At 38.9% G+C, this 27414-nt stretch overlaps 1 protein-coding gene across 1 annotated transcript in view; it reads left to right on the top strand.

Annotated features, from left to right (window-relative positions):
- The window catches only part of Dnah5 (dynein axonemal heavy chain 5), a 214012-nt gene that overhangs the window by 97806 nt on the left and 88792 nt on the right, over window positions 1–27414 (top strand). Inside the window, exons 36-47 of the mRNA XM_027400064.2 lie at window positions 1414–1592; window positions 2267–2454; window positions 2785–2979; window positions 6178–6312; window positions 7249–7356; window positions 9425–9578; window positions 12650–12796; window positions 15634–15875; window positions 20038–20214; window positions 20774–20975; window positions 21945–22087; window positions 22778–22912. Coding sequence (XP_027255865.1) covers window positions 1414–1592; window positions 2267–2454; window positions 2785–2979; window positions 6178–6312; window positions 7249–7356; window positions 9425–9578; window positions 12650–12796; window positions 15634–15875; window positions 20038–20214; window positions 20774–20975; window positions 21945–22087; window positions 22778–22912 — 2005 coding nt within the window. The remainder of the gene's footprint in view (window positions 1–1413; window positions 1593–2266; window positions 2455–2784; window positions 2980–6177; window positions 6313–7248; window positions 7357–9424; window positions 9579–12649; window positions 12797–15633; window positions 15876–20037; window positions 20215–20773; window positions 20976–21944; window positions 22088–22777; window positions 22913–27414) is intronic.

Below are 27414 nucleotides of genomic sequence, written 5' to 3' on the forward strand. Positions count from 1 at the left end.
TCTCCCACTTACTGGCATTCCAAGATTTGGATTCTTTGGGAGCACGGATCTCATTACATAGCTCAAGATAACTTTGAATCCACCATGTAGCCCAGACTGGTTTTGGATTCATGATCCTTCTCCCTCTGTGAGTACAGCTTGTGTTACCATGACCAGATTATTTATTTACTATGTATACTTGAGGTTTGCAACACAGTTTGATAGCAGACAAGGATAGTAAGCATTGTTACTACTTATTATTACATCGACACATGTTAGCACAGCTAGCAGCTCACAGTTACTTATTTTGGCGAGAAGAACAGCTAAAATCTACAAATTCTGTTGAAGACTCCTAGGACAATAAAGTTTTATTAACTATAATCCCCTTGCAGATCCGCTATCTATATTTCCTGACTTTACAAAATTGATATGTTGAGTTATCTGCCCTACATCTTATTTCCTGTCTCCATTTCTGCTTCCAGCCATTATTGATCTATTCTCTATGTATTCTGGCCACTTCTTCCTAGCATGTGAGTGAAATCATGAAGTATTTGTCTTTTTGTGTCTGGTTCATTCTGCTTAGCAAAGTTTCCTTGGGTCTACTTCTGTATGTAAAATGGTAACATTTTCTTTTTAAAGGCTAAAAAGTGTTCCATTGTATAAAACCATATTTTGAAAAGTTCATTCATCCATTAGGCGACGATTGTGTCTTTTTGTGTCTACCATGAGCATCCATTAGGTGACAACTGGGTCTTTCCTTGGCCTACAGTGAACATGCAGGCCATGTAGATACTTTCATGAAGGGTGAAGGGTGAATTCATCTTTGTGTGTATGCAACCAGATGGGAGATTGTTGGGATGTATGTTAGTGCTGTTTTTCATTTTTTTTTGGGGGGGTAGTTCATACAGTTTTCAATAGTGACTTTACCAAGCCACATCTTCACCAATACTATGCAACCCCCTGACCAATGACCCTTTAGTAATATCCATCCTTTAGGGTACCAGGTGCTATACAGTGATACGAATTTCCCTCATGATCTATGAGACTCTCTAAATGTTAGTCTTTTGACATGGATAGAATTCTAGGGAAGGGTTGCCAAATAAATGTCAGCAGTGCTCCACACTCTTTTTCCATGCTTATACATTTTCCATAATTACTGTAAATACCATTGTAATAGAGCCTTGAAAAATTCAGTAAAGAAATCTAACTTTTTACAGACTTCCTAAACTTATTTGGACAGAGACTACTTCCTTCTTTTTCCATAGCACATCTCAGCACACATGAGGACCTCTGTCCTAGAATATAGCTTTGGAAATGATCTGTAGGAAGACTGGCCCTCTTCCTGCATCTTTAAGTCAAGCACAGGTGCCTTTCTCTGTGATGTCTTGCGCATCTTTGGGACTCCAAGTTTCTAAAGACAACTTGGCTGTGCAGGTGCTACATCACATTGGCTCAGGCTCTGGGAATGAGCATGGGAGGAGCCCCGGCTGGTCCTGCAGGAACAGGCAAGACAGAAACCACCAAGGATATGGGCCGATGTCTTGGGAAATATGTTGTGGTTTTCAACTGTTCAGACCAAATGGATTTCCGAGGACTTGGGCGGATATTCAAAGGTGAGCACTCTGTCACTGACTGAGAAATTTCAGGTCAGTTGAAAATTTCTTGGTAACACTTATCTCTCGGGGCTGGAGAGATGATTCAGTGGTTAAGCACACTGGCTGCTTTGCTCTTCCAGAGGTCCTGAATTCAATTCCCAACCACATGGCAGCTCACAACCATCTATAATGGGATCCGATGCTCTCTTCTGGTGTGCAGACTTACATGCAGACAAAACACCCATATATATAAAAGACATAAACAAACCTAAAGAAAAGATCTATCTCTCAGGGTGGGAACACAAGCTTAGCTTGTGGGAGAGTTGATTCAATCTGGAGCAATAACAACAGCAAAAGATTTGTTTATATTTTCCAGGAACTGGATATTTTTTGGTTTCATTTTTCTAGGTTGTTTTATTTGACAAGCTCAGTCTTAGCAGCATTAGGTGGATGGAATGCTCATGTCATTTTGCCTTTTGTTAGGCACTTATAGTCAGTAATACGGGTTGGATGTTTACAGAAAAGCTGCCAACTTGTCGGCTGTTTTGGGCTTCTTGATGCACCATTATGTGCTAACTTCAGTTTTTGAATAAACCGATCTCTGGTTCAATTTGGCAGCTGTGTAATCTCCATTTTCTTGGTTTTCAGAAATGATATACTAATTGGATTTTCTGTCTAATTTTCTTTCTAAGGGCTGGCCCAGTCTGGGTCCTGGGGTTGCTTTGATGAATTCAACCGCATCGATCTACCAGTTCTCTCTGTAGCAGCCCAGCAAATCTCCATTATTCTCACATGTAAGAAGGAGCGGAAAAAATCTTTCATTTTTACTGATGGAGATCATGTGACCATGAACCCAGAATTTGGACTTTTTCTGACTATGGTAAGGTGTTGCTAGAAGAGCTACTGAAATTCAGCCTTCTTGTCACAGTGCTTGTGCCTCTCCCCAGTCCTGTGTCACTGTGCTTCATGAATGGAAATTGAGATTATAATCATCATTCCTGCTTGAAAATCTTTAAGTCTAAACAAAGCTCATATTAATAACTCATGACTTAGTCTGTCCAGGCGAAAGGAGAGTGAGGTATGTAAATTAGCTCTCCAGCTGACATTCCAGATTTGTGTTGTGTGCATAATGAATCTTTTAATATCATGCCAGTATGTCCTAGTTGCCCCAAGAGTGTGTCATTCATCCTTGGGTTTTGCTTCCATTTAGAACCCTGGCTATGCCGGACGCCAGGAACTCCCTGAAAACTTGAAGATAAACTTCCGTTCTGTGGCCATGATGGTCCCTGACCGTCAGATTATCATTAGGGTGAAGTTGGCCAGCTGTGGTTTCATTGACAACGTAGTTCTGGCCAGGAAATTTTTCACACTCTATCAGCTGTGTGAGGAGCAGCTCTCGAAGCAGGTGTGTTATTCTAAAGGTCTTTATGTCGTTAGCCACTTTTCATTTTTCTGTTTAGTGGAATATTTTCAGTTCTTTAAGAAATTGCTTGGGAATTTCATATATGCATATAATGTATTTTTATAAACCCACCCCACATCCTGTCCTTTTCAATTCCTCTTTTATCTCTCCTTCAACTTCTTTTCTTTCCCAGTTTCATTTTTTTTTAAGTCAGCTGAGTCCACTTAGTGCTGCCAGTATGTGTAGGGGTGTAGTGCCATGTATTGGAGCATGTGTCGCCTCTCAGGCTGTATTCCTGTTAAAAATCAACTCTCCCACTCCTGGAAGTCACCAATTACCATCATCTTCTCAGCTTAGACTAGAACTTTTGACAAGGTACTTTTGACACTAAGTATAAAATGATAAAGCTGATTTGTGTGTGCATGTGAGTGAGTGTGTGTGTGTATGTGTGTGCAAGTGTATGTGTGTGCACATGCATGGAGGCCAAAGGTCAAGTTCATGAATTGTTCCTATGGTTCTGTTCACCTCAGCTTTTGACATAGGGTCTTTCACGGGCCTTGAGCTAGCTGAGTAAGCTAGGGTCAGTGAGAACTAGGAACATGTTTGTTTCTCATTTCCCAGTGCTGTGAATTTAAGTATGTGCCACCAAACCTGGCTTGCTTTCTATTTATCTGTCTGTCTGTCTATCTATCTATCTATCTATCTATCTATCTATCTATCTATCTATCTATCATAGGTTTTCAAATCCTTTTCTGATCTTATGGTTACATACCAATCACTTGACCTACAGAGATATTTTCCACGCCCCAATGAAATTGATTTTCTCTAGACTTTTGTTAAGAAAAACATTTAAAGAAATTACTATTTGTAGCACAGAAGCAATATGCTTCCTCTGCAAACTGACTTAAGAGCTATAATATTTCAAATGGTATTGCAGTTGTCAATTTACGTAACCTGTGTACAAGTCATGGTGTACCAGGTGATGGCACAGTGTTTGGGAACTTATGAGTCATTGACTCTTCTTACTCCTATGCTCACCCATATATTTAACTAAGCTTGACTAATTGCTTTTTTGATTGTAAACCTCTTGATAGTTTCTCATGCATTTGGGATAGCAGATAAAGCCCTCATGAGAGTTATTGGCTAGTACACTTGAGTTAACCACTTATTACATCTGCATTAATTATCTGTCACCGAATAGCAATTTTAGCAACAAGCTTAGTGGCTTGAACAGTGGACCATATTTCATGATGTCTGAGGAACTGAAGCCATCTTAAGTGGGTCCTATGTATGCTCCAAGACTGCAATGAAGGTGTTGGCCAGAGCTATGATTTCATCTCATGCTGGGTTGGGCATCAGTTCACTGAATTATCTTCTCCTTTCTGTTTCCTGAATGTAGAGAACTTTCCATGTCACTGAGTCCTGTGGTTGCCTTCACTGCTTCTGTTCTCCACCCACTTTACTCCTACGGTCACATTCATGAGGCCCTCATGAAATGACAGGAATCAATACATGAAAAGCAGTCATCCCCTTGCAGATGCCCCTTAGGCCCATGTATTTAACACAACTCCAGTTCTGAAAGGAAGTTTGCTTGGTTAATTTCATCCACTGACACTTGTGTGCACATCCACTTACACTTTTATGTCTTCATTCTTAAGAACTTGTGGGAATTGACCTTGAATGCTATCATATGCTCCACCCTCAATGCACAAGTACTGAGTTAGCTTCCATATGTCAGCCAGTGACTTCTAATGTTATTTTTTGTTTTTATTGTAGTTATGACTTTATTGTGATAAAATGCATAACTTACTGCATCATCCATTTCAAGTATACAGCTCAGTGGTGTTAGATCTGTTTACAACAAATAGATCTACATGTTTGCATAATTTCTTTTCTTTTAAAACTAAACCCTACAAATTGGCTGCTTCCTTCTCCCCCTTCTTTACCCCTGGTAGCCACTATTCTAATTTTTGTCTCTACCAACTTAATAGATAACTCATATAAATAAATTCCTTCCAGTGTTTGGTCTTCTGTGGCTGACATATTTTAGTTAGCATAATATCTCCAAGGTTCACTTGCAATGTGGTATGGGGTGCCTTTTTTATGTGGCTAAATAATACTCTACCTGTGTGAAAATGCTGTGTTTTGTGACTCCATCATCTGATGTAGGGCAGCTGGGCATTTGGGCCACTCCCTACTACTGTCTTTTGTGAATAGTTGGATATGAATGTTATACATTGTTGTTCAAACATCACTTTGATATTGAGCTTTCAGTGGGATTGTTGCATCTTATGGAAGATTGACTTTTTTAGTGTTTAAGACAATGTTTCATTATATGATGCAGTTTTTCCTGGAATTTGTCATTTAGCCTTGAAGTTAAAATTCTCCTGCAGTAGTCCCCAGGTGCTGGGCTTATAAGCCCTTTGCCCATGCGACTGGCCTGGTTGCCCCATTTTTAATTTTTAGAACTGCCAACTATATTCCCCAGTGGTTGGGTAATGGAGTTTTAATTATTCACCTCGTAGATGCTAACATTTGGAATGTAGAACTTGCATTATTATTATGCTAAGCGTAAAGCATGACTCCAGATTCAGTGGCATTCTTCCCCCAGGTGATCCTAGAATGTGGTGTCTTTTTCCTCACACGTAATAGCCCTTTATAATTAGCCAGAGTTTGAGAGTGTGGTGTGTGAGTTCTGTTCTGGTCCTGTATTTTAGCTATAGAGAAACATAAAGGGATGTCATAGTCTTAAGAGGAAATGTCTACCTTTCCCCTATCTAGACACATCTTAGTTTTAACCTAAGAACTTAAGTTAATGATAACATAGGGAGAGACTCTCAGATAATCTTCAATTTTTCAAACAAAAAAACCATATTGATAAAGGAAATTTTTGTTCTATTGTCTTTTTTAATAAATTTATTTATTTTACATTCTGGCCACTGTTTGCCCTCTCTCCTCTCCTCCCAGTCCCTTCCTCCCCTCTTCCCCTCTGTTCTTAGCCCCAATCCACTCTTCCTCCATTTCTGTTTAGGAAAGGGCAGGTCTCTCAAGAGTATCAACAAAATATGGCATACTGTTTGTTTTTTTTTTAAAGGGAATCAGCATTAATTTATGATCATGAATGTGTTTCCAGTCAAATTCATGTTGTTTCCATGAATAGGATAGTATTAGAGATAAGCCCAGCATTTCCTTTTTCTACAGGTTCACTATGACTTTGGTCTGCGCAACATTTTGTCAGTTCTACGCACACTGGGGGCAGCAAAAAGAGCCAGTCCCACTGATACAGAATCCACTATTGTGATGCGCGTGCTCCGTGACATGAATCTTTCCAAACTGGTGAGACTCACATATGGGAATATTCCACATACTTAAGTATGAGTTAATGAGTCAGTTATTTAAATTTATTTAAATGCCTAATTCTCAGATCAAGTGCTGGAGAACAGAGTTTAAATTATACATTTTCAGAGGTTCCTCTTCAAATGGCTCACATCCAGTCAGAAATATTTCTATTTCAGTAGAATTGAATTGATTCAAAAACAGTCCTCACACAGGAATGGAGAGATGGCTCAGCAGTTAAGACCACCTAAGAGCACTGGCTGCTCTTTAAGAAGACCCAGGTTTGACTCCCAGCACCTATGTGGTGGTTGCCTCCTCAGGCACGAGGCATATGCATGCTGACAGACAAATACGCAGATAAAACATGCCCATGAAATAAAATGAGAAATTATTTAAAAAATCTACACATTGAAGACCCAAATAGTTTAAATTGTTTCTGTGTGGTAGGTTAAAAAAATGTTGTTTTTAAAAGTGCCTGGTAAGGAGTTGTCCTAAATTTTACAAGGATGTAGTAATTTCCCATTCCACTGATAACCAATGTCTAGTGTTAAGGACTCTATGTAGAATGACAACATGATGTTCTTGTTTCAAAAAGAAGTATGAACAAGACTCCAATTTACAAATTTACAAATATATTTCATTACGATAATCCCATCAGCCTAAATTAGGAATTGTAGTCTACTGCCTTCTGAATGGGGGATTTTATGTAACATTTGTAATGTAGGTAGGATTTTCTTTCCTTCTGTTTATTTCTTTCTCTTCTCATCTTAACTTTTTAATTATGAAAACATGAGGAGCATATTACTGGAGTTTAATAAAGGTTATATTTTATCTACTAATTGTTACCCTGGCCTATGCTGAGTGTTTTCAAAGTTTCTGTATATTCTGTGTTTGTGCTAAAATCATTGGCCTTATTTCCTTCTTTGTTCTTTGTAGATTGATGAAGATGAACCATTGTTTTTGAGTTTGATTGAAGACCTATTCCCAAATATTCTTTTGGACAAAGCAGGTTACCCCGAGCTTGAGACAGCAATCAGTAAACAGGTAATTTTTCATGGTGAACCAAGTGCTGGTTCTGATTTGTCTGAGGTTGGTGGGAGTCAGGAGGAACATCCTTACTCTCACCTGTGGATCTTTCCTCTGGACACATATGTAGTTTTTCATAGTCTCTGTGATGGAGGGATCCATTGTAACGTGCCTAGTCAGGCATCTGGATTTATGGACACTTGATGCTGTCTAATTGACCAGAGTTTGTCAATTAGAATATGAGTAGAAATGAACTGTGTAAACTTTGCTCCTTTGTTTATCTTCTTCAAAGATGAGTTTTGGAAAAAATATCATTTTATCCTCATAGTCTTTAGTTATAGCATAAAGTTGATTTTTCTGAAAATATTTGCAATACAATTCAAATGTGGTAATACTCACTGTATATTTTTTGCTTTAGAATTAGTACACTGAGGTCTGCATTTACTGATCAATAAGAGTAATAATTCATTCTGCAAAAATATTTTCTTCTCATTTGGCTAAATTACTACAGCTCTTTCTAAAAGGCTAAGGAATTTATAAGATGACTTATGCCAAGTATTGGTAGTTAATGAACTTTCCAAAGAGGGTAAATCACGTAAAGATAATGATCATTATACAAAATTATTTTTGAGTTTTTGCTATTTTATTTACTCAAGTTTGTTCTTTGATAATTTCAGAAATGTATATGATGACATCTTATCATTCTCATCCCTACTTTCTTTTATCTATTTCCCACTCCTATCCACCTCCATTTTTACTATAATTCCCTCTATATTCATGTCTCTTTGTTTGGTTTTGTGACTTACTGAGTTTAATCAGGGCTGACCATGTGACCATGGGTTTGGAACTGCATGTATCACATCTTTTCTAAAGCTCGGTGAACATCACGGAAGAGGGTGCAGAGAGAATGCATGAATTGGGAAATAGAAGAGTTATAGAATATCATCTTCTGGGCTCAACAAAGCCACTGAATTTATGAGCTCAAAATGATTCTTGTCAAAATCAAATCATGATTTACAGCAAGTTAAAGCAGAATATAGTCATAGATAGATCATAGGCCTGGATGTTTTGGGCTCAGATTCTAACTTCATGACTACAAGTTGTACATGGGACACTGATCATTCTGTGCTTCAATTTTTTACTTATCGATAGGCCCACTCTCATTATCTCACTTTGCAGATTAATCTTAGATCAGTGTTTGGAAACTCCTTCCTCCATGCTTTTAGTAGCTAGAAGCCATGAATGCACAGTGTGCTAGGTAATATTGAGACTACTTGGAATTTACATAGACTTTCAATCAATTGATTGGGCATAATAAACATTTTTTTCTGGTTATAAATATCATTATTTAAATCATGTTCCAGTATCAGGAATAATGAGCCAGTTCCTGAAGAGAAATCCAGGTGCTTCTTACAAGTTTGGGATGACTATTTATTATGTTGGCACAGTCTTTGTGTTTGCATGAATTAGTTTTGTGTGGTAGGTTTTTTTTTTTTAATGTGGTTAAGTGCACACCATACAGTTTATTAATTTGAATGCAGTGAAGGGGACAGAGTTTTTACAGTACGTGTCTTCACACTCCTGGGTGTCTACTATGTAGTCACCCCTATTATCCACCCTCTGATAGATTTGTTTTTTTCTATTGTATTATTTTTCATTATTTGCCCTTGATTTTTTCCTATTTTTAAATTTAATTTAGAAACAAGATTGTTTTACATGTCAATCACAGTTCTTCCCCCCCCATCCCATCTCCTTTCTGTGCCCCAGGGAGGGTGAGGCCTTCCATTGGGGATCTTCAAAGTTTGTCATATCTTTTGGAGTAGGGCCTAGGCCCTCCCCAGTGTGTCTAGGCTGAGAGAGTATCCCTCTATGTGGAGTGGGCTCCCAAAGTCCATTCGTATACTAGGGATAAATAATGATCCACTAGCAGAGGCCCCATAGATTGCCGAGGCCTCCTCGTTGACACCAAGGAAACCAGCATAGGACTGATCCATGCCCCCTCCATTTCTTCTTCTCCACCCTTTATTTTTGATAAATCTGGATCATGGTGAATGCTATCTAATATGGGGATTTTGTTGTGCTTCAGGTAGAGGAAGCTGGCTTAATTAACCACCCTCCTTGGAAACTGAAAGTTATCCAGCTGTTTGAAACGCAGAGGGTGAGGCATGGAATGATGACCTTGGGGCCCAGTGGAGCTGGGAAGACCACTTGTATCCACACCCTGATGAAAGCCATGGCAGGTATGGAGAAGCAGCAATTTCATTGTGCTAGGGGACATGTTTCAATAGTTGTAGCACAAGAATGCTCAAGAGAGATATGAAGACACAGAGACAAACACATTTTTTTTAGGAAGGAATGCTAGTTTACTACTATTGGGAACATTTAAGGAATAATATATTGCGTTCATGCACCATAGGAAGGAAACATTTTACAGTTGCATTTTCATGGTGCTGTGTGTTTTACACATTTAATTTCCTCCTCATGTTGAATTCGAAAGAAGGCTGTTATTTAGTATAAACATCACAGCTCAGATTCAGTAAGGGCCAAAGTCAGAAAATGACAAGTGATGAGACTGAGAGTTAGGGTAAAGGTCCATCAGCAAATTCCCAATATACCATGCCATTTCCCACTAAACCTGTAGTACAATGTTACTTTGGAGTAAACAAAAATAATTCCAATCTCAACTCTTAAATTCTATCACAAGTCTTCACAATCCTAAAATACCACATATGCAGATATTTCTCCAGTCAAGTTTAATAAATGAATGCTGTGAACCTTCTGTTTACAATTTTTTATGTCTTTAAACGATGATGTTTTCATGATTGTGCTCAATTTTTTTATTACAGTTGAAGTTATTTTCTGTTAACAATCAACTGCACATGCACCTGGTGCAATGACTTGAACAAAATGAAACGCTAAATATTAAACAATATAGATACATTAATCATGCTACATCTGAATTATATAATCCATTTGGCATTGTGGCTTTGGGAGAAGTTCCTTGAAAAGATAAATTTATTACTAGGTGATTTGCTGTTTATTAACTTATTCTTGGCTTTAGTATATAGGGTAAACATTTATTATATTAAGTAGCACATTGTTTCATGTTGAAAAGTTTAATTATCCAAAAGACAAAGGAGATAATTGGGTGGAACTCTTACTAAAGAGGTGCATGACCTGTGCATGTTGTTTGCTGACCCACAATGCAATTCACATGAATTGTTTTGTAATACTCTGTGCCAGGTTTTATATTAGAAGCAGCGAAAAAAGCATGCAAATAAGCATGTAAGAGGTTAATAATGCAGCAGGGATAACAGGCACAGAAGCATAATTGTAACTGAATATAACACAAATATAACGTTTAATCGTTATGAGGAAGGTTTGTTATAATGGGAACAGAAGCGGAGGGGATGAGAAACTCTACATTTTAATAGTGTCCCAGAGAAGGTGCCACATCATCCAAGGGTTTGGCTGGTGGATATAAGGTATTTTTTGCAACAACAAGAGCCTGTGAAGGGTAGGAATGATTGGGAAGGATATGATATGCTGGTGGGTGGTGGTGGGGCTGGGTGTGTAAGGCTGCTCGTAGAGGTGTAGTAAGCAGTTACTCTTGACATCCATTGCCATTCTTCTTTAGTACTCTGTTGTAGAGCAGCTGTGTTGGATAGGCCCCACTCTAGCTTCAGAAATAGCTCCCAGCTTTTAGTCCCATACATTATTTCAAGATAAGAAGTGACTCAAAGCACAGGAACATTAATGTCCTTGCAGCCATATCCTTAAGTAGGAGGGGAGGAGAGTTGATGGCCAATGTCCCACCACATGTTTTTTGAAGTCTGGTTGGTAGTTTAGTGATGTGCCATTTATTGACTTATTGTGCTTCTTTGTCCATTCATTCCAGACTCCCAGAATCCATCTCCTATTTCCATCTCTGCCTTCATAGGGCCCAATTTAGGGCAGTAGCTGTGACATGGGGAGCTTTCTAATCAGACTAAGTACCTGGTTTCATTCCATATGTCTAGAGAAGCCATTGAACTTGGTGTGGCATGGTCACTCCTGCATGTAGCAACCTATTTGATGGCCATGGAGAGAAGAGATCACTGGTAGGAGGCTTTTAAGGAATGACAGTAAGGAAAGGTGTCCATATTATGTCAGAGTCCACAAAGGTAGAGTGACCAGGACTCTGTCAAGAAATGTACAGAGGAAGACTCAAGAGGAATTTGTTTTAGTAACATTAAGGAAGTTAAGTATTTATTCTTAGAGGGGTTTTATACAAAAATGTTATTGTACCTTAAATGAAAATGAAAAGTCCTACCTACTGAAGTATCTCTTGATGGCTTATCTTTTATGTACAGCAGAGCAGACTCAGTTTCCACCCATGAAACCAACCAACACACACTTAAAGATTTTCATAAAATGAGATTGTACTGAAGAAAAGATAGTATAGCCAGAGTGTTATTGATGTCATCTACTGCAAAATCTCAGCTTCAGTTAAGTTCAAATTTAGCAGCATAAAAGACTGCAAATAATTACCCCAATGTGCTTTGTGATTCCTGAAAAATTAGAAGTTTGTTTCTCTTTTTCTAAGTGGGTGTTTTAGTCGGAGTTCTCCAGGAAGCTGATGCAGTAAAGGTCATTCACATAGACACAGACGACACAGACACAGACACAGACACAGACACAGACACAGACACAGACACAGACACAGACACAGACACAGACACAGATACAGAAACACACACACACACAGACATACAGACACATAGACACAGACACAGACACACACACACACACACACACACACACACACACAATTTCTTGTAAGTTGGCTTAATGTTAATAGCTTCCGAGAAGTCGCACCACCTGTTATTCACAAATTTGGAGACCCAAGAGAGCAGGTTCTGTACTTCTATACCCCAAACCAGGGGATAAGATGGTATAAATTCTAGCCTGAAGACTGTAGAAGATAAATAACTGCATAGGTTCAGTTACAAAAGAGAAAAGAGGGGAGATTCCTCCCATCTCATGTGTTTTATTCTATTAAGACCCACACAGAAAAAGTGCTCCAGTAGTTTCAGTATGACATCCCTTCATCCCCAAGGCAATATAAATTTATTTCACAGACAGCAAACTGCTGTGCTCAATAAAGGATAACAAGGCTAATTGTAACTTGGAATGCAGAATGACATATATTTTCAGTGTAAATTTTCACTTTTCATATTTTGACCACTTGCTGACAGTACACCACAAATTAGCACAATGCTGCTTCATGCCACATCTGAGATGTTTAAAATTTGGATGCACTTTGCTGCAGATTGTGGAAAACCACACAGAGAAATGAGGATGAATCCCAAAGCAATTACTGCCCCACAGATGTTTGGCCGACTTGACGTGGCCACAAATGACTGGACGGACGGAATATTTTCTACCCTTTGGAGGAAAACGCTGAAAGCCAAGAAAGGTAGAGAAAATAATATTATCTTAAGCATGCACTTCTAAACAAAATTGTAGATGGCTGGATAGGATTACCAAGCAGCCATGCTTTCCACAAAAAGATTTCAGTATGTGTATGAGTGTTGAAGTAATGAAATTTTTGATTAGTACACTTAAACCACACCTTTAACATTTTTATTGCATTTTATTTAGTGTGTGTGTGTGTGTGTGTGTGTGTGTGTGTGTGTGTGTGTGTGTGTGTGAATGTCACAGTGTGCATGTTGAAGCCATAGGACAGCTTTTAGGAGTTGGTTCTGGCCTTCTACCTTGTGAGTTCAGGGATTCCACTCAGGTCTTGAGGCTTGGAGACAAGGATATTTACCTATTGAACTCATTTGCTGACTCTAAATGCTTCCTTCCTCTTTAAAGAATGTTTGTTTTTTAAAGTAATACTTATGCAGCCTCGTAATATTTTAGAATAGAGAAAAGCTGTTAAGGAAGGTTGATAATATTGAAAAAAATGATTTTTTTTTAAAAATGTGACTGTGTTCACTGCACAGTTTAAAAATGTAGCGTTTATTTGTATACAGCTTTCTTTCTTTTTTTAAAACTGATTCTCCTATGAAATCATATAGAGAAATGAGTTTTTTGGGGCAGAAAATTATATGTACCAAAAGTGAGTTAGCAAATCTTTCTGTTTTGGGGTCACTGATAGTGGCTCCTTAAAGCAAACAATTAAGGTCTGGCTGTTCAGTCTGAGTGGTTTCACTTATGGGCACTGTGGACGGAACACTGTGTTCTCAGAATATAAGCTCAGCAGGGAGAGATGGAGGCTGCTCATCTCCCATTGTGTCTTCTCACTTCTGAGGGAGAAAGGGACAGTGGATACAATGGCAGGGCAAAGAACACAGGACAGCTCTTGGCAGATACTTCCTGCCTTTACATTGGGCAGCAGACCCCTGCTGACACCTGTTTAAGATGGCACCTGCAGAGTTCTCACTGAAGGGAAGGAATCCTGCCTCTTTAACATCTGTAGTCAAAAGACAGTGAAAATGTCCCCATTAGTAACAGTTATCTTACTGGAAATTAAAAGCTTGCTTCTAATTTGTTCACTAACTGCATAAATGTGATGAGATTTTTCCTCTCAGAATTGCTCAATGAGCAGTCTCCTCCAAAGAGGAGACTGAAGCTTTGTCTTCCACAGAGACCTGTGCCGAGGTCACCATTTCACCTATCGCTAACTGAGTGGGTTTCATTTAGGTATTCCAAGCCATTTAACTTGAATAGAATACTCACAGCAATGCCCAGCTGAGGAAATTTAGAACCAGACAGTGATAGTATTGGTGAGCAACAGAGGCAGACAGACACGAAGAGGAGCTACAATTGAGCCACATAACCTTCACTTAGATTTGCATTCTTGTTGAGCCTTCTGTTTGTCATTCTCTAGCTCCAATTATCTCCTTAAGCGACTCCTCTCAAGCTGGTCCCCATTGTCTCCTGAAATTACACACTGAAGGACTTTGGTGGTTTCTGGCATATCAAAAACAGACTGCCTTTTCTTTTCAGTCTAGTTTGGCCTTCAGCAGTCTCTCTCTTGATTGGTCATCCCTCTCTCTGAATCTTGAATGTTTGGTCTCTGATATCCTTCCTCCTGTAGACTTCCTTCCTCCCACATGAGGAAGATGAGATGTCTGGGAGAGGTGGGCGGCTGGAGGGCAACAAGGAGTCCCTCACAGAAATCTAAATGCTTCATTGCCTCTCTTTCAAGACCTCCTGTCTCTCTCTACATTTTTTTTTCTAGAAGAAACGTACATAACCCTCATGGCTTTAAATGCCACTTCTTAGCTGAAAGATTCTATATTCTCATATCTAGTCCTGATCTCTCTCTTAACTTCTAGCTCAATAACTCTCTTGGGATCTCTGCTGGCTATTAACATATGCAAAACTGAATTTGTTCTTCACTCTGCCTGTCCCTCTCCATTGTCTTTCTCGTTCCACTGATGTACCACACCTTCTCATCTTGTTAGCTAGATTTCGTTTCTTCCTGTCCTCGACTGTCTTATTTACTTCTCTTCATCTCTTTGGGATACTATAATACAACACAATTAGACAAGATGGTCTGCAAACAACCATTTGCTTTGCACTGTTTTGAAGTCTGCCGACTTCTTGGTTGTGCCCTTTCATGGACAGAAGGGTGAGGGATTTCTTTCTCTTACCAGGACACTAACCCTATTCCAGAAGGCATTCCTTCATTCACTAATCCTATACATTTAGAGAAGAAGAATTTCAACATCTCACCTTGGAGGTTACAAAACATTGAGTCCATTTTATCACCTGAAGCTTGTTCCTGCTCCAAGGTCTTTGTAATTTCTGATCATAGGTGGGAAAAAAAATCCTACTTCCACATCTTTAAATCACTTCATTCTCTGTGTGAAATCCTTCACCGATCACCTAATGCAAAACAGTGCCTCTTCTCTGAATCTGCTTACAATTTCTTTTTTGCTTCTCTGATTATTTGTCTGTCTTTCCCACTTAGAGTGTAAACTCTCTGAAGGTGGTACACCGTCTCACTCACCATCATATCCCAACCCCTAGAACAGTGCTGCATACAGAAAGGTGCTTAGTGAATATTCGTTGAAGGAACAAAGGGGTTTTAATTTAACTATAGTTTGTACATAACTGCCACATAAGGAACTTAGAAGGTCCTTTGTGCTCATACAACTTAGTCACCATTGAGACCAAAGCTTTATTTAAAATCAATGGGCATTATATACAGCTCTAGTGCTCTTTGAAGCATCATAGCTACTTACATAGGCACCTGTGTGCTTGTGTGCTCTCTTCCTCTCCTCTTGGGTGGCATTCCAGGGGAACATATCTGGATAGTTCTTGATGGTCCAGTTGATGCCATCTGGATTGAAAATCTGAATTCCGTTTTGGATGATAATAAAACTCTGACCCTGGCTAATGGCGACCGGATTCCCATGGCTCCAAACTGCAAGATTGTTTTTGAACCTCATAATATTGACAATGCTTCTCCTGCCACCGTCTCAAGAAATGGAATGGTTTTCATGAGTTCCTCTGTCCTTGACTGGAGTCCTATTCTTGAGGTATGATTGAATTCCTTCTTTTGTATAATTAAAAAGGGAAAAGAGTCTTCATCATTCTTTGTGAGCCCATTCCTCTGCAGCGGGTGGCGTAATGGCCTCTTTATGGTACTGTTTATGAAAGGCCCTTGAATGCACAGGGAGGTTCAGACCCTGATTGCCCCTCACAGGATTCTCCAGTCCTCTTCTAATCACTCAGAACTGTGATTTCCAGGTAACTGTCAGGCCTACGTGAACCAATAATCCTGCCAAAGTGTGTCTGAGGGCTGAAAAGTAAAATTTAATTTCATTACTTTGTGAATCCATGGCAGTTTTGAAAGATACTTGTTCACATAAATTTTGGGAACAACCATCTTAGAATTTCAACTTAAAGACAATTTGTTAAAATTGCATAGAAAGGTTATTTTATGAGTTCAGTAATCATAATATTAATTTTAACTTTGTGATGGAAATAATATTTCATGTGATATCGTTTCAACTTATGACTAGGTATAGTAGTTTATTACTATCAATATATTCTAGAATATATTGATTATAGTTACATACCTTGCATACTTATATATCTTTGAAATACATATTATAAGATAAAAGCATATGCTGCTGGGTAATCCATGTGATTTTTATTAAGTAGTTGTCTAGGGTTTAAATTTTCACTTGCCTTTATATTTTGAAAATAATTTTATTTTAAAACTTCCCAATTTAAATTATGTAGCTATCATTTTATATTTTCATTATATTTTTGTACTGTTATAGCTACATTGACATAGTCTAACTTTTATTAATGTTTTCAAAACCTACATAATCCTGGGCTACAAAAGCGTGTAGACTTCATAACATATATTTATAGAGATAGAAAACAGCATGTTTATAGCAAAATGATATTGACATGCCTGAATATGACTCTAAAATCACTTTTAAAAATTTATACTGTGTAATTAGTTTTTATATCCATTAAAAATGAAGTACAGGTGCTCTTAGATGTGTAAAAGTTCTCATCAGTGACAATTTAAAAGACACAGTTAATTGTGTCAGGTTTGAATCCCACCAAGTTACAATCTCCAGAGAGGCAGCAAGGACTACTGATGAATAAGTGTCACAGTAGAATTTTTTTCGTATATCTGTGCTTACTGATCACTGACACAATGGAATACAAGAGAATGGTAATTACATGATTCCCACTACCCCCAAATATTTAAATTTCATGAAGTTATTTGAAAAATATGTTTGTTGTATTAATTGATAAATATTTAGCTTGCTTCTTATAAAATATACTTCTACTATATCCTACCTGGATTTTTATAGTAACACTACACCTAATCACATCTTCACATGTTTTTCAATAATGAAGTATCCTTAGAAGATCAGGAGCTTGTGCTGTGTGACAGTCTCCTAGTAATGTCAGAAGGTACACCCAGAAATTCTCACCAACATGACTGACTTTCCTGAACCAGGACAGCAATAACAAGTAGTTCAAAGTTGAAGGGGGAGATCACTAGGTCTCAACTCTACACAAAGTACTATAGATGACTAAGGAGTGCTGAGAGCAGGAGAAGTAGTTTTCCCCAGGGAAGTGAAGTGTGCTGCTGGAAGACCAGCTTCAGCTCAGAGAAACAAGAAAGAACACATGGCAGAGCTGCGTACACACACAAGAGACTTTTCTGAGGGTCAAAGCTTGAGTCTTCATTTTATTTTTCTCTCTGCTGGATGTTATTTTTCTCTTCTACTGTCTTATGTTTTCCTCTCCTCCCTTTTATACTAACAAAGGCAAAGATTTCCATGAAAAAAATTACCTCATATGTAACAAGTTATGTATTTTCCAAATCCAAATTAAAATCTTTACAAAAGAAGAAATCACATTGAGATCACGAGTTACATGTTTTCCTTAGAAGCCCACCAGTAGTTAAACATTTTTCTTTGTATTAGTTTTTCCCGCCATAGCATGTTCACCCCCAAACAATGATTCTTTATTATTGATTAACCAAGTTTAAAGCAAGCCAGTTCTGGTATATTTCAGCCAGTTCCTGGGTCCTGGCAGGTGGCTGTTGTGATTTCAGGGTAGAGGATTTCTACTCTAGAGGAACTTTAAGCAAGGGGTCAGTTCACCATCTATTTTCCTTTACATACAATAGGGTCATTTAATTTCCTTTCACAACTTTGTTTTCTCAAGGTGCATAACAGGGCCTGTGATTAATTCTGTAAGTTACATGACCAAGGAACTCAGACCTAACCTTGGGTGTAGGGACAAAATTGCTTTCTTTGATCATCAGCCTGTTTTTCCACAGGCATCATTCATGGGTCTATAATGCATGAAACTTCCTTGTTCTCATTTTCCTTCTTCTGCAAGTCTCACATCTAACAAAGAAGAAGTTAATGTTTAGCCTGTATTTGCCTTTTTTTGTGTGTCTCTCATTGGAGCAATTGGCAGAATAACATAAATCCTGTCCCTAATCATCTTTACTGAATGTCCTAACGACCTGTATCTGTTAGTATAACTCAGGAAGCCCAATTAAATCATAGATCTAACCAATAACGATCGCTCTTATAAAAATCATCTTCATCATTATCTGCAAGGAAACTGCCCAGTGAGGAGTGGGATATCCCTAAGAAACAATCAAACCATACCAGATACAGTGGGATCCCTTCAAATAGTATTCGCACCATGCCAAATGCAGCAGGATCACGGTAGCAGCAAACAGAAGGAAGCACAGCAGAAGCAATCCTGGGGATTTGCTTCTCCAGTGTGCACCCAGAGTAGGTTTGTTACCCTCTGAGTTGTATCCGGTAAGCTCCATTGCTTTCTGCAGCTCCTCTGATGTGGTTACTGGCAGAAGAGCAAACCAACTGTTTATCCAGTGCCAAATGGCCATCCCTGAAAACATGCATACAAGTAACATTATGAAGACTGAACAGGTTGTGTTTATGTAGTCAGGTATATACATATACATATACATATACATATACATATACATATACATATACACATACATATATAAGCAATTAATAAAAAAGAGACCACAAATTTGAAAGAGAGCAAGGAGGGGTATATGGGAAGGTTTGGAGGGAGGAGAGGGAAGCTGGAAAGGAGGCAGTTATATTTTAATCTCAAAAATATAAAGCAATAATTAAAAAATTATCACGGTATCCTGTTGGACATGATCAGGAAGAAGCAGGATTTACTGAGAGCCAGACTGAAAGTGTTAGAGCAGGGCGCTGTGGCCCAAGAGGCTAACAAGGAGTCAGACCCATGGAAGGCTGAGGTGGGACATTGCTTCCACAGAGAGACAAGCCATTTCCTGGTTCTCTTAAGTTTGTGCCATGTTTTTGGTAATGTGGGATCATGGTAAGCTCATGAATTAACGACTAATTCAGAGTTAAGATTTTACTACTTCTGTTTTGAGTCCTAATTCTTTCCTGGGATGTTGAGCTGAGGGATACACTCGTCTCTTGACCGCATGGGGATTTATCTGAAGAAAATCTGGGACCGTAGGTCAGCGGTGCAGTGCGCTGGTTGCATTCCCAGCACAGAAGAGAAAAGTCTTAGGCAGTACCTTTCTCTGAATGACAAAAACTTCTTTATTTACTCTTAAATGACAAAATTGTCCAGTTTTCTAAAAGAATACCTTTGGTATTTTCTAGATGATTTATTAAGTCAGAAGAAATTAATGGAAATAGCCAATAATGATTACATTTTTGTTTCTTGATTTTTAAAGCCTGAGTGTAGAGTTCCTTTGCTCATCTTTTATTGCCTTTGGTCATCTTAGCAATTCCCTGTGAATGCTCCTGTGTTTTTGAAGTACATTTTAGCTGATGTTTAGTTGGGGGCCATTTCTGCACACATGGCACTGGAGCTGTGAATACTGTGGACGGACTTACTGAGTGTTAATTCTGGCCTTGCCACATTCCGGTTGTAGGATGCTGTAGGTGAATAACTGAAGCCAGAAGGTCAGGAGGATAATAATAACTCTCATTTCAAAGAGCTGATTTGAATATTTAAATGAATTATTATATGAAAGAGTTTGTATACAGGCTTGGTGCATCTTATGCACAATAACCCTTTGCATAATTATTAATTGTTGATTAATGTTAATTAAATAATGCTGTAAAAGTTTATCCCCCAATGGTCATTTCCCTGGTTTCACCAATGCACTGATGTGTGAACCCACAGGGTTTTCTCAAGAGACGGTCTCCTCAGGAGGCAGAGATCCTTCGACAGCTGTATGCAGAGACTTTCCCAGACCTGTATCGTTTCAGCATCCAGAACCTGGAGTACAAGATGGAGGTACTGGAGGCCTTTGTGATCACACAGAGCACCCACATGCTGCAAGGGCTGATCCCTCCCAAGGTAGGGGCTGCACCTCCCTCTTGAGCACACAGCATTTGAAACTAGACTTGGTCAGGGTTGATGAGCATGTGGTGGGGGTTGGGAGGGGTTTCAGACACTCGCTTCTTTCCCCCCATAGCTTTCTTTGAACAAAGCAAGCCATTGACTTGAATTTTGTTGCTGGTTAGCATAACCATATAATAAATGCCATTCTTTTTGTTTAAAAATATTTCTACTATGTATATTTATTTCTTTTGTGTATGTGGAGAAGTCGGAGGACAAGTTGTGGGTTGTGGCTTGTCTCATTCTACCATATGGAACTGAGGAATTGAATTCAGGTTATCGGGACTGGTGTCAAGTGCCTTTATCCACTGTGTCATCCTGCTTGCTTCCTTCCATTTGTTTGATAAACCAGTTTGTACCTGTGGAACATGGTTTCTCATTTGCTCCCCCGTGCTTTTGTTCTCCTGGGCACAGCTAATGTCTATTTCCTAGGTTTACTGTTTTCATTCAGTAAAGATTTAGATGGAGATTTGAGAACCAAGTATTAAAAGAAAACGAACGGCTTGTGCATCCTCAGGAGCAGGCCGGGGAGGTGGGCCCAGAGCACCTGGGGAAGCTGTTTGTCTTTGCCATGATGTGGAGTGTGGGCGCGGTCCTGGAGTTGGAAGGGCGCAGGAGGCTGGAACTCTGGCTGTCCTCGCGAGAGGTGCCCACTCCGCACCTGCCACAGCTGACTGATCCCGGGGACACCATGTTCGACTACTACGTGGCACCTGATGGTGAGCATGCCCGGCACTCACGGTGCAAGGCAAGGTTGTTTGATCAAAGGTGCTGTTGTGTTATCAAAGTGAGAACTGAAACTCTTGACCATAAAACTGAAATAGGAATTTTAATGTATAGCGAAAGCTAATAATTGTTATTTCCCTAAGCTTCACTTTGGGGTCCAGGCACAAGTTCCACTTGCATGGCAGGTGGGACCGTTAGTGATTTGAGTTGAATTGAATCAGTTTCACACTCAGATTCACAGCAGCCACTCAATGGAACCAACAATTTATGTAAAAAAATTACATCCAAACGTAGGGGTCTATATTTACAGATGTCTATTTACTTATCTATATATCTCTATACACATCAATATATACCTTAAATGACTTACATGTGCATGAACATACATAACGCACACACACACACACACACACACACACACACACACACACACACAGTCTATGGGGGATTGTCTTGATCATTAAATGATGTGGAAGGGCCCAGCCCACTGTGGGAGACACCATCTGTAGACAGGTGGCTCTGAGCTGTATAACAAAGACTGCTAAACATTAGCCAGATATCAAGACAGTGAGTGAACCAGCAAGCAATATTCCTACATGGTTTCTGCTTCACACTCCTGCATCGAGTTTCTGTCCTGACTTTCCTCAGTGGTGGACTGCAGTCTGGAAGTACAAAATGAAACAAAACCTTTTCTCTCTAAATGGCTTTTGGTTGGAATTTGATTACAGCCCAAACGGAGAGAAAAGTAGAAGACCATGTTTTGTGCAGTGCTAGGGATTTAACCCAGGATACTGTGCATGCTAGATAGTCACTCTACCAGCTGGCCTATAACCACATCCCCTTGATGATTTTTGTTTTATGGTAAGAATTGAAGATATCTTTGTGACATTTTGTAGGTGCCTGATCATTACAGGGATGCACGCTATTGACTGAAACGCATGAATACCTTCTGTTCTTCTCAGGTTCCTGGAGGCACTGGAGCATGTGTACCCCGGAATATGTGTATCCTCCTGATATCACCCCAGAATATGGTTCTATCCTGGTGCCAAATGTAGACAATGTGAGGACTGACTTCCTAATTAAAACCATTGCCAAACAAGGCAAGGTATGATGCTTTAACTACTACTACAAATTGTGTACTTTAAAAGATCATATGAAAATATGAAAGCACCCAGCATTTATTTCACACTACTTTCTGTTTAGAAGGAGTGAAAACATAACCTAAATGAGCGAACTCCTTTGGTTATTTTACAGTGGCAACCTAATGTGCCAAATAGGCCTAATTCCTAATTTACCACTCCTCGAATATTAGTTGAAGGAAGTGAATTTTGTCTTGTTTTTAACTAAGACAATTCCTTCCCTTTTGGTTACTGACTTAGTTTGCTATGGCTGTCATAACAAAATACCAATTTTGGGTGGTTTAAATCATGGCAGTTTCTTTCCTCAATGCTGGTGGGTGAAAGCCAAATGAAGGTGATGTCCAGGTTGGTTTTTCCACAGGTCTGTCTCCTTGGCTGATGGACGGCACCTCCTCCCTGTGTCATTCCTAGGCCCTTTCTGAGTGCATGTGTCTCCCAAATTTAATTTGTGTATCTAGATTCATTGTTTCTGTAAGGCCATCATTAGGCAGGATCGAGCACCTTAAGGTGCTCTGTAGAATCCCTTTCTCCAGATATGGTCACAATGGGGGATCCTGAGCATCCCTCCTTCAGTTTAGGAGTTGACAGGTGGGAGGGGCACAGTCCAACCCATGTTGTTTGTTTCATTTCATTCCTTCCAAACTCCTTCATTTTAGGCTGTATTGTTAATTGGTGAACAAGGAACAGCCAAAACAGTCATAATCAAAGGATTTATGTCAAAATATGACCCTGAAAGTCACATGGTGAAGAATTTGAACTTCTCTTCGGCGACCACTCCACTGATGTTTCAGGTATGGCCTTGGACCTTGCTCACATGTATAGGACTGTGCCAGTCTGGGAGGCTCACGGTATTTCCTGTGTCTGTAGAACTTTGTCAGACTTTCTGTAACCATGACATCACACCAATAATGTCTTCAATTGTCACTATCTTTCAAATGTAGTAAAGTCTCTTTCTAGTTTGGTTATAATGTATAATCTTATAAAATAAGAAATTCTCAAGGAACTAATGAAAAAGATGGGTAAACAAGGTGCCACAGGCCTCAATGGTGTTTAAAATATTTGTGTTAGAAATGTAGGAAAATGTAAGAAAAACATTTCAAACCTGAGGCATAGACACTCACTTTCTGTGTAGGATACTAATAGCTTAGGGGAAAAAGAATTGCTTGTAGAATTTCATGAAATTGAATATCTGTACAGAAAATTATAAAGTGGAGGGAGACAGACTACAGAATGCAAGAAAACCTCTGCCACTTATTCATCTGATGGAACAATCAGCATCTGGAATATTTAAGAATGTATAAAGAAAAAAGAAAAACAAAACTGAACAACAAAAAAAATCCCCAAATAATCCAATCATAAAATGGAAGAATGACATGAACACTTTTCAAATACAAAAACACAAATGACCTGTATAAATATGAAGAAAAATGTTCAAAATATTTAGGAATTAGCAAAATACAAATAAAGCTACACCTTACCCTCATCAAAATGAGACAACAAATGAAGACAAATATTTGTAATGATGCAGGGCCAGTGGGGAAACCGTTATACTCTGCTTATGGGAATATAAATGAGGGCTGCCACTATGCAAATCAGCATGGAGGTGCCTCAAAACATTAAAAGAAGAATTTCCATATGATCCAGCTATTCTGGTTCTGGGAACACACTGTAAAGAATCAGAGAGAGTAGATTATATGTATACTTGCTATGTTTATTGATGCACAATTTCTATAAACCAAGTTACAGCATCAGCTGAGGTGGCTGTCGGAAAATGAGCGGATAAAGTGTGGCATGCATATGTGTGCAGTGGCGTTTTATCCAGTCATGAGGAATAATGGAAAAGGATGTTCTGGAAATCATTATGTTAGGTGAAATTAGTCAGACTCCAAAGGATACACTCAGAAACAGCTTTGACTCTTTGGGGTAGATACTTAGAGCTGGCTGTATCTGGACCACATGAAAGTTCTACCTTAAATATTTTGAGGAGACTCCATGCCAATTTCCACAGTGGCTGCACCAGTACATTGCCACTAGATTTTATGCTTTTTCCAGACTATTCCCTAAATTGCCAGTCTGTCTTGTCCTTCACTGGTGTAACATGCTAACGCAACTCCCTTAATAAATTGTAGCAGGGTATAAGCTCCTAGACTCTTAGCAGATGAAACATACTGTGTCATATAGCCTTGCATCAGAACAAAACTTTAGAGTTGCATTGCTTTAGTCGGTGGAGCTTCAAAGACTGCCTTAAGTGTGTAATGGCTGACTATTCCTTCCTATGGTGGTAGGAAATTGTATAAAACTATTGCAACTAGAGAGAAAAGTTTTTCTCAGTGTCTTATGCACAGCCACCAATTATTTTTAAAATGATACTTGCATATACTCATGTGGTGTGTGTGTGTGTGTGTGTGTGTGTGTGTGTGTGTGTGTGAGAGAAGAGAGAGAGAGAGAAAGAGAGAGAGAGAGAGGAGAGAGAGAGAAGAGGGAAAGGGTAGAGAGAGAGAAAGGGTAGAGAGAGAGAAAGGGTAGAGAGATAGAGAGAGAGAAAGAGAGAGAGAGGGAGAGAGAGGGAGAGGGAGAGAGAGACCCCATTTAGGGCTGAGCACTCCACAATTTCTTTTCTGCACACTGACCAGAGTTGATGTATTGATTATAATGTGATTAATTATAAATATCTTTGCATTAATTACTATGTACGGCAAAAGAATCTTTGATAAGCACCGAGAACTGCATGTATCTATAGGTTTAGAGATAACTTAGGAGTCAGCTTAATTCTACGTCCACTTCGAAGAATATTAGTCTTAGGTTCTCACGTAGGATCTAGGACTTGATCAGCTACAGGCTCTTGGTTAAGTTAAAGGCACTGGGAGTGAATTATGTCCTGTGAAGCAGGGTTTAAATTCAATCAGTAATTATTGTAGCTTACAAGATTCTCACCCAGGTAAGACCTTCGATTTCTTTTCTCTCACAGCCCCTTCCTGCACTGTAAAAGCTAGTCAGTAGGGACGAAGCTGCCAGACTGGCACTACCTTGATTTCTTCCTGTCATGTAACTCAAATATGCTATGTCTCCAGCAATCAGGTATTCCATCAAGTTCTGGTGGGCAGTCCATATCAGTGTCATTAGCCTGTAACGTCCATATCAGTGTCATTAGCCTGTAACGTTCCGTGGTTTGTAAGACCCTCCACTGACCAATAACTTGAAAAGAGGTAACTGGCATTTCAATAACTTGAAAAGAGGTAACTGGCTTTTTGTTCGATAGCCCATGGCGTCTGGGGAGGGAATTTAGGGGAAGAAAGTCTTAATGTTAGTCTATACCCCAATTATTTGAAAATTTTAATATTTTAATTAGAACATTAATAAATATTTGAAAAAATGCTCATCAAAAATTGTATTTGGAAGGCAAATATTTATGGAAAGATAAAGAAAGCTTTGTTTCTGATGAACTTTGCTGTTCTTCACTTTTTGAAATAAAAATATCAGCCCAATTATTGAGGGCATGGATAATTCATGACTTCTTATTGATTAATTTAATCAGTGGCATCAGAGCACCAATATACTAAGAATATTGATTGGAATTCTGGATAAAACTGCTAACTTTATTATACTCCTGTGCTGGAGATGAAATTTCTAATAGTGCAAATAAATGACATCTATACGGTGTCTTGGCATGGAAGTCTAGATGAAATGTCAACCCCAAATTGCAGATATTCAGCAGTGGTGTATTATTATTATTATTGTTAATACTTTTATTTTTGTGTGGGTGTGGGATAGATATTAAATTAGACCAGTAATGGACATATAGCTATACATTTATTTGTACACACACATACACACACACACACACACACACACACACACACACACACGCATGCACACACATATATTACTACCATACACAGCTGTTATGGCATTGCATTGTATTTAAATAATTAGTTTTACTTTAGAAGGACAGTGCTCTTTAAAGGTTATAATTATAGTATTATTTGAGAGTGAACATTTAAAATAACCTGTGTGATTTTTGTTTTTATTACCTAGGGATATTATCACTGTTCTTGAGATTTCATTCCATTTTTGGCTTTTATTATGACTGGGGCATCACAGTTAGAGATGGATAGAGGTGTCTGGCGGGCATTCACTGGGATGTCTAGGTTCTCAGTGTTCAAGGACAGGAAACCTCCTCCTGTCTTTTGTTATTTCATTATATTTCTTCTCCTGCTCAGAAATACCACAGCACTGCCTATTCTGCTTCCTGACCAGGCCTGCTTGACTGCTGACCATCAACACTGTCCATCAAGCTAGACTCATTGGTCTGAGAAAGCTTTCAATTAGCCAAACTCATGTAATTAAGTTTCTCACTATAATTTTCAGTCAGTCTTACTAAACAGAGCCAGTGGAGCAGAGGGCATTTGTCTCTTAGTTTTCCACTTATATGGATCCCAAGCAAATTGAAATTGTAGATGAGAAAGTAGCTACTGCCCATTTCCTGTCTTCTCCTGTGGTACTGCACAGTCGAACTGAGAATGCTGTTACTGCCAGGCTCCTTCATGATGGTCCTGCCATCCTGTGTCAGCATCTTGTATCAGTGGGAGGTTCCTCTGTGCTTGGGACACTCAGGTTTATAGCCACTGTCTCTTATTAATAATTAATCATGTCTCCTAAGGCAATCCAAAGTGTCCAGTGTGGATAAAAAAATTTATACCCCGCCCAAATTACATTTTGGCCAAGAGAATTTATTATTTTTTTAGAAGAGAAATGGCCCATTTTTTCCAAGCCTAGTGTTATTTTTTCTATTTTTAAAATTACTGATTCATATTTTTGTGATTTAAATAATCCAAAAATATGAAAAAAATAAAATGAAAATTAAGAAAAAATCTTAAAAATTTGATTTGTTTCAAAAATTATCTTAATGTCTTTTGAATATAGCAACTACCTTTCTTTTAATTTTGGATTTTTGAGATAGGGTTTCTTTGTAACAGTCCTGGCTGTCCTGGAACTCACTTTGTAGACCAGGCTGGCCTTGAACTCACAGAGATCCACCTGCCTCTGCCTCCCAAGTTCTGGGTACTAAAGGTGTGCCCCCCCCCACCATAGCAACCATCTTATATCCATAAAATTTAACATTTAAAAGTGAGAATCATGAAGCCTGGCAACACATCTCACATCATTTCTGGCACCAGCACAAACTGTATAGGCCATGCTTAGCAAACCTTGATTTATAAAACAGGAAAGCCTGGGTTGTTTTGGTGAGCTTGGAGCTGGGTCCTTCATGCCTCTGAAGACCGATCTTGGCTTC

The sequence above is a fragment of the Cricetulus griseus genome, chromosome 2, assembly GCF_003668045.3.
Source record: "Cricetulus griseus strain 17A/GY chromosome 2, alternate assembly CriGri-PICRH-1.0, whole genome shotgun sequence".
Classification (NCBI taxonomy): Eukaryota; Metazoa; Chordata; class Mammalia; order Rodentia; family Cricetidae; genus Cricetulus; species Cricetulus griseus.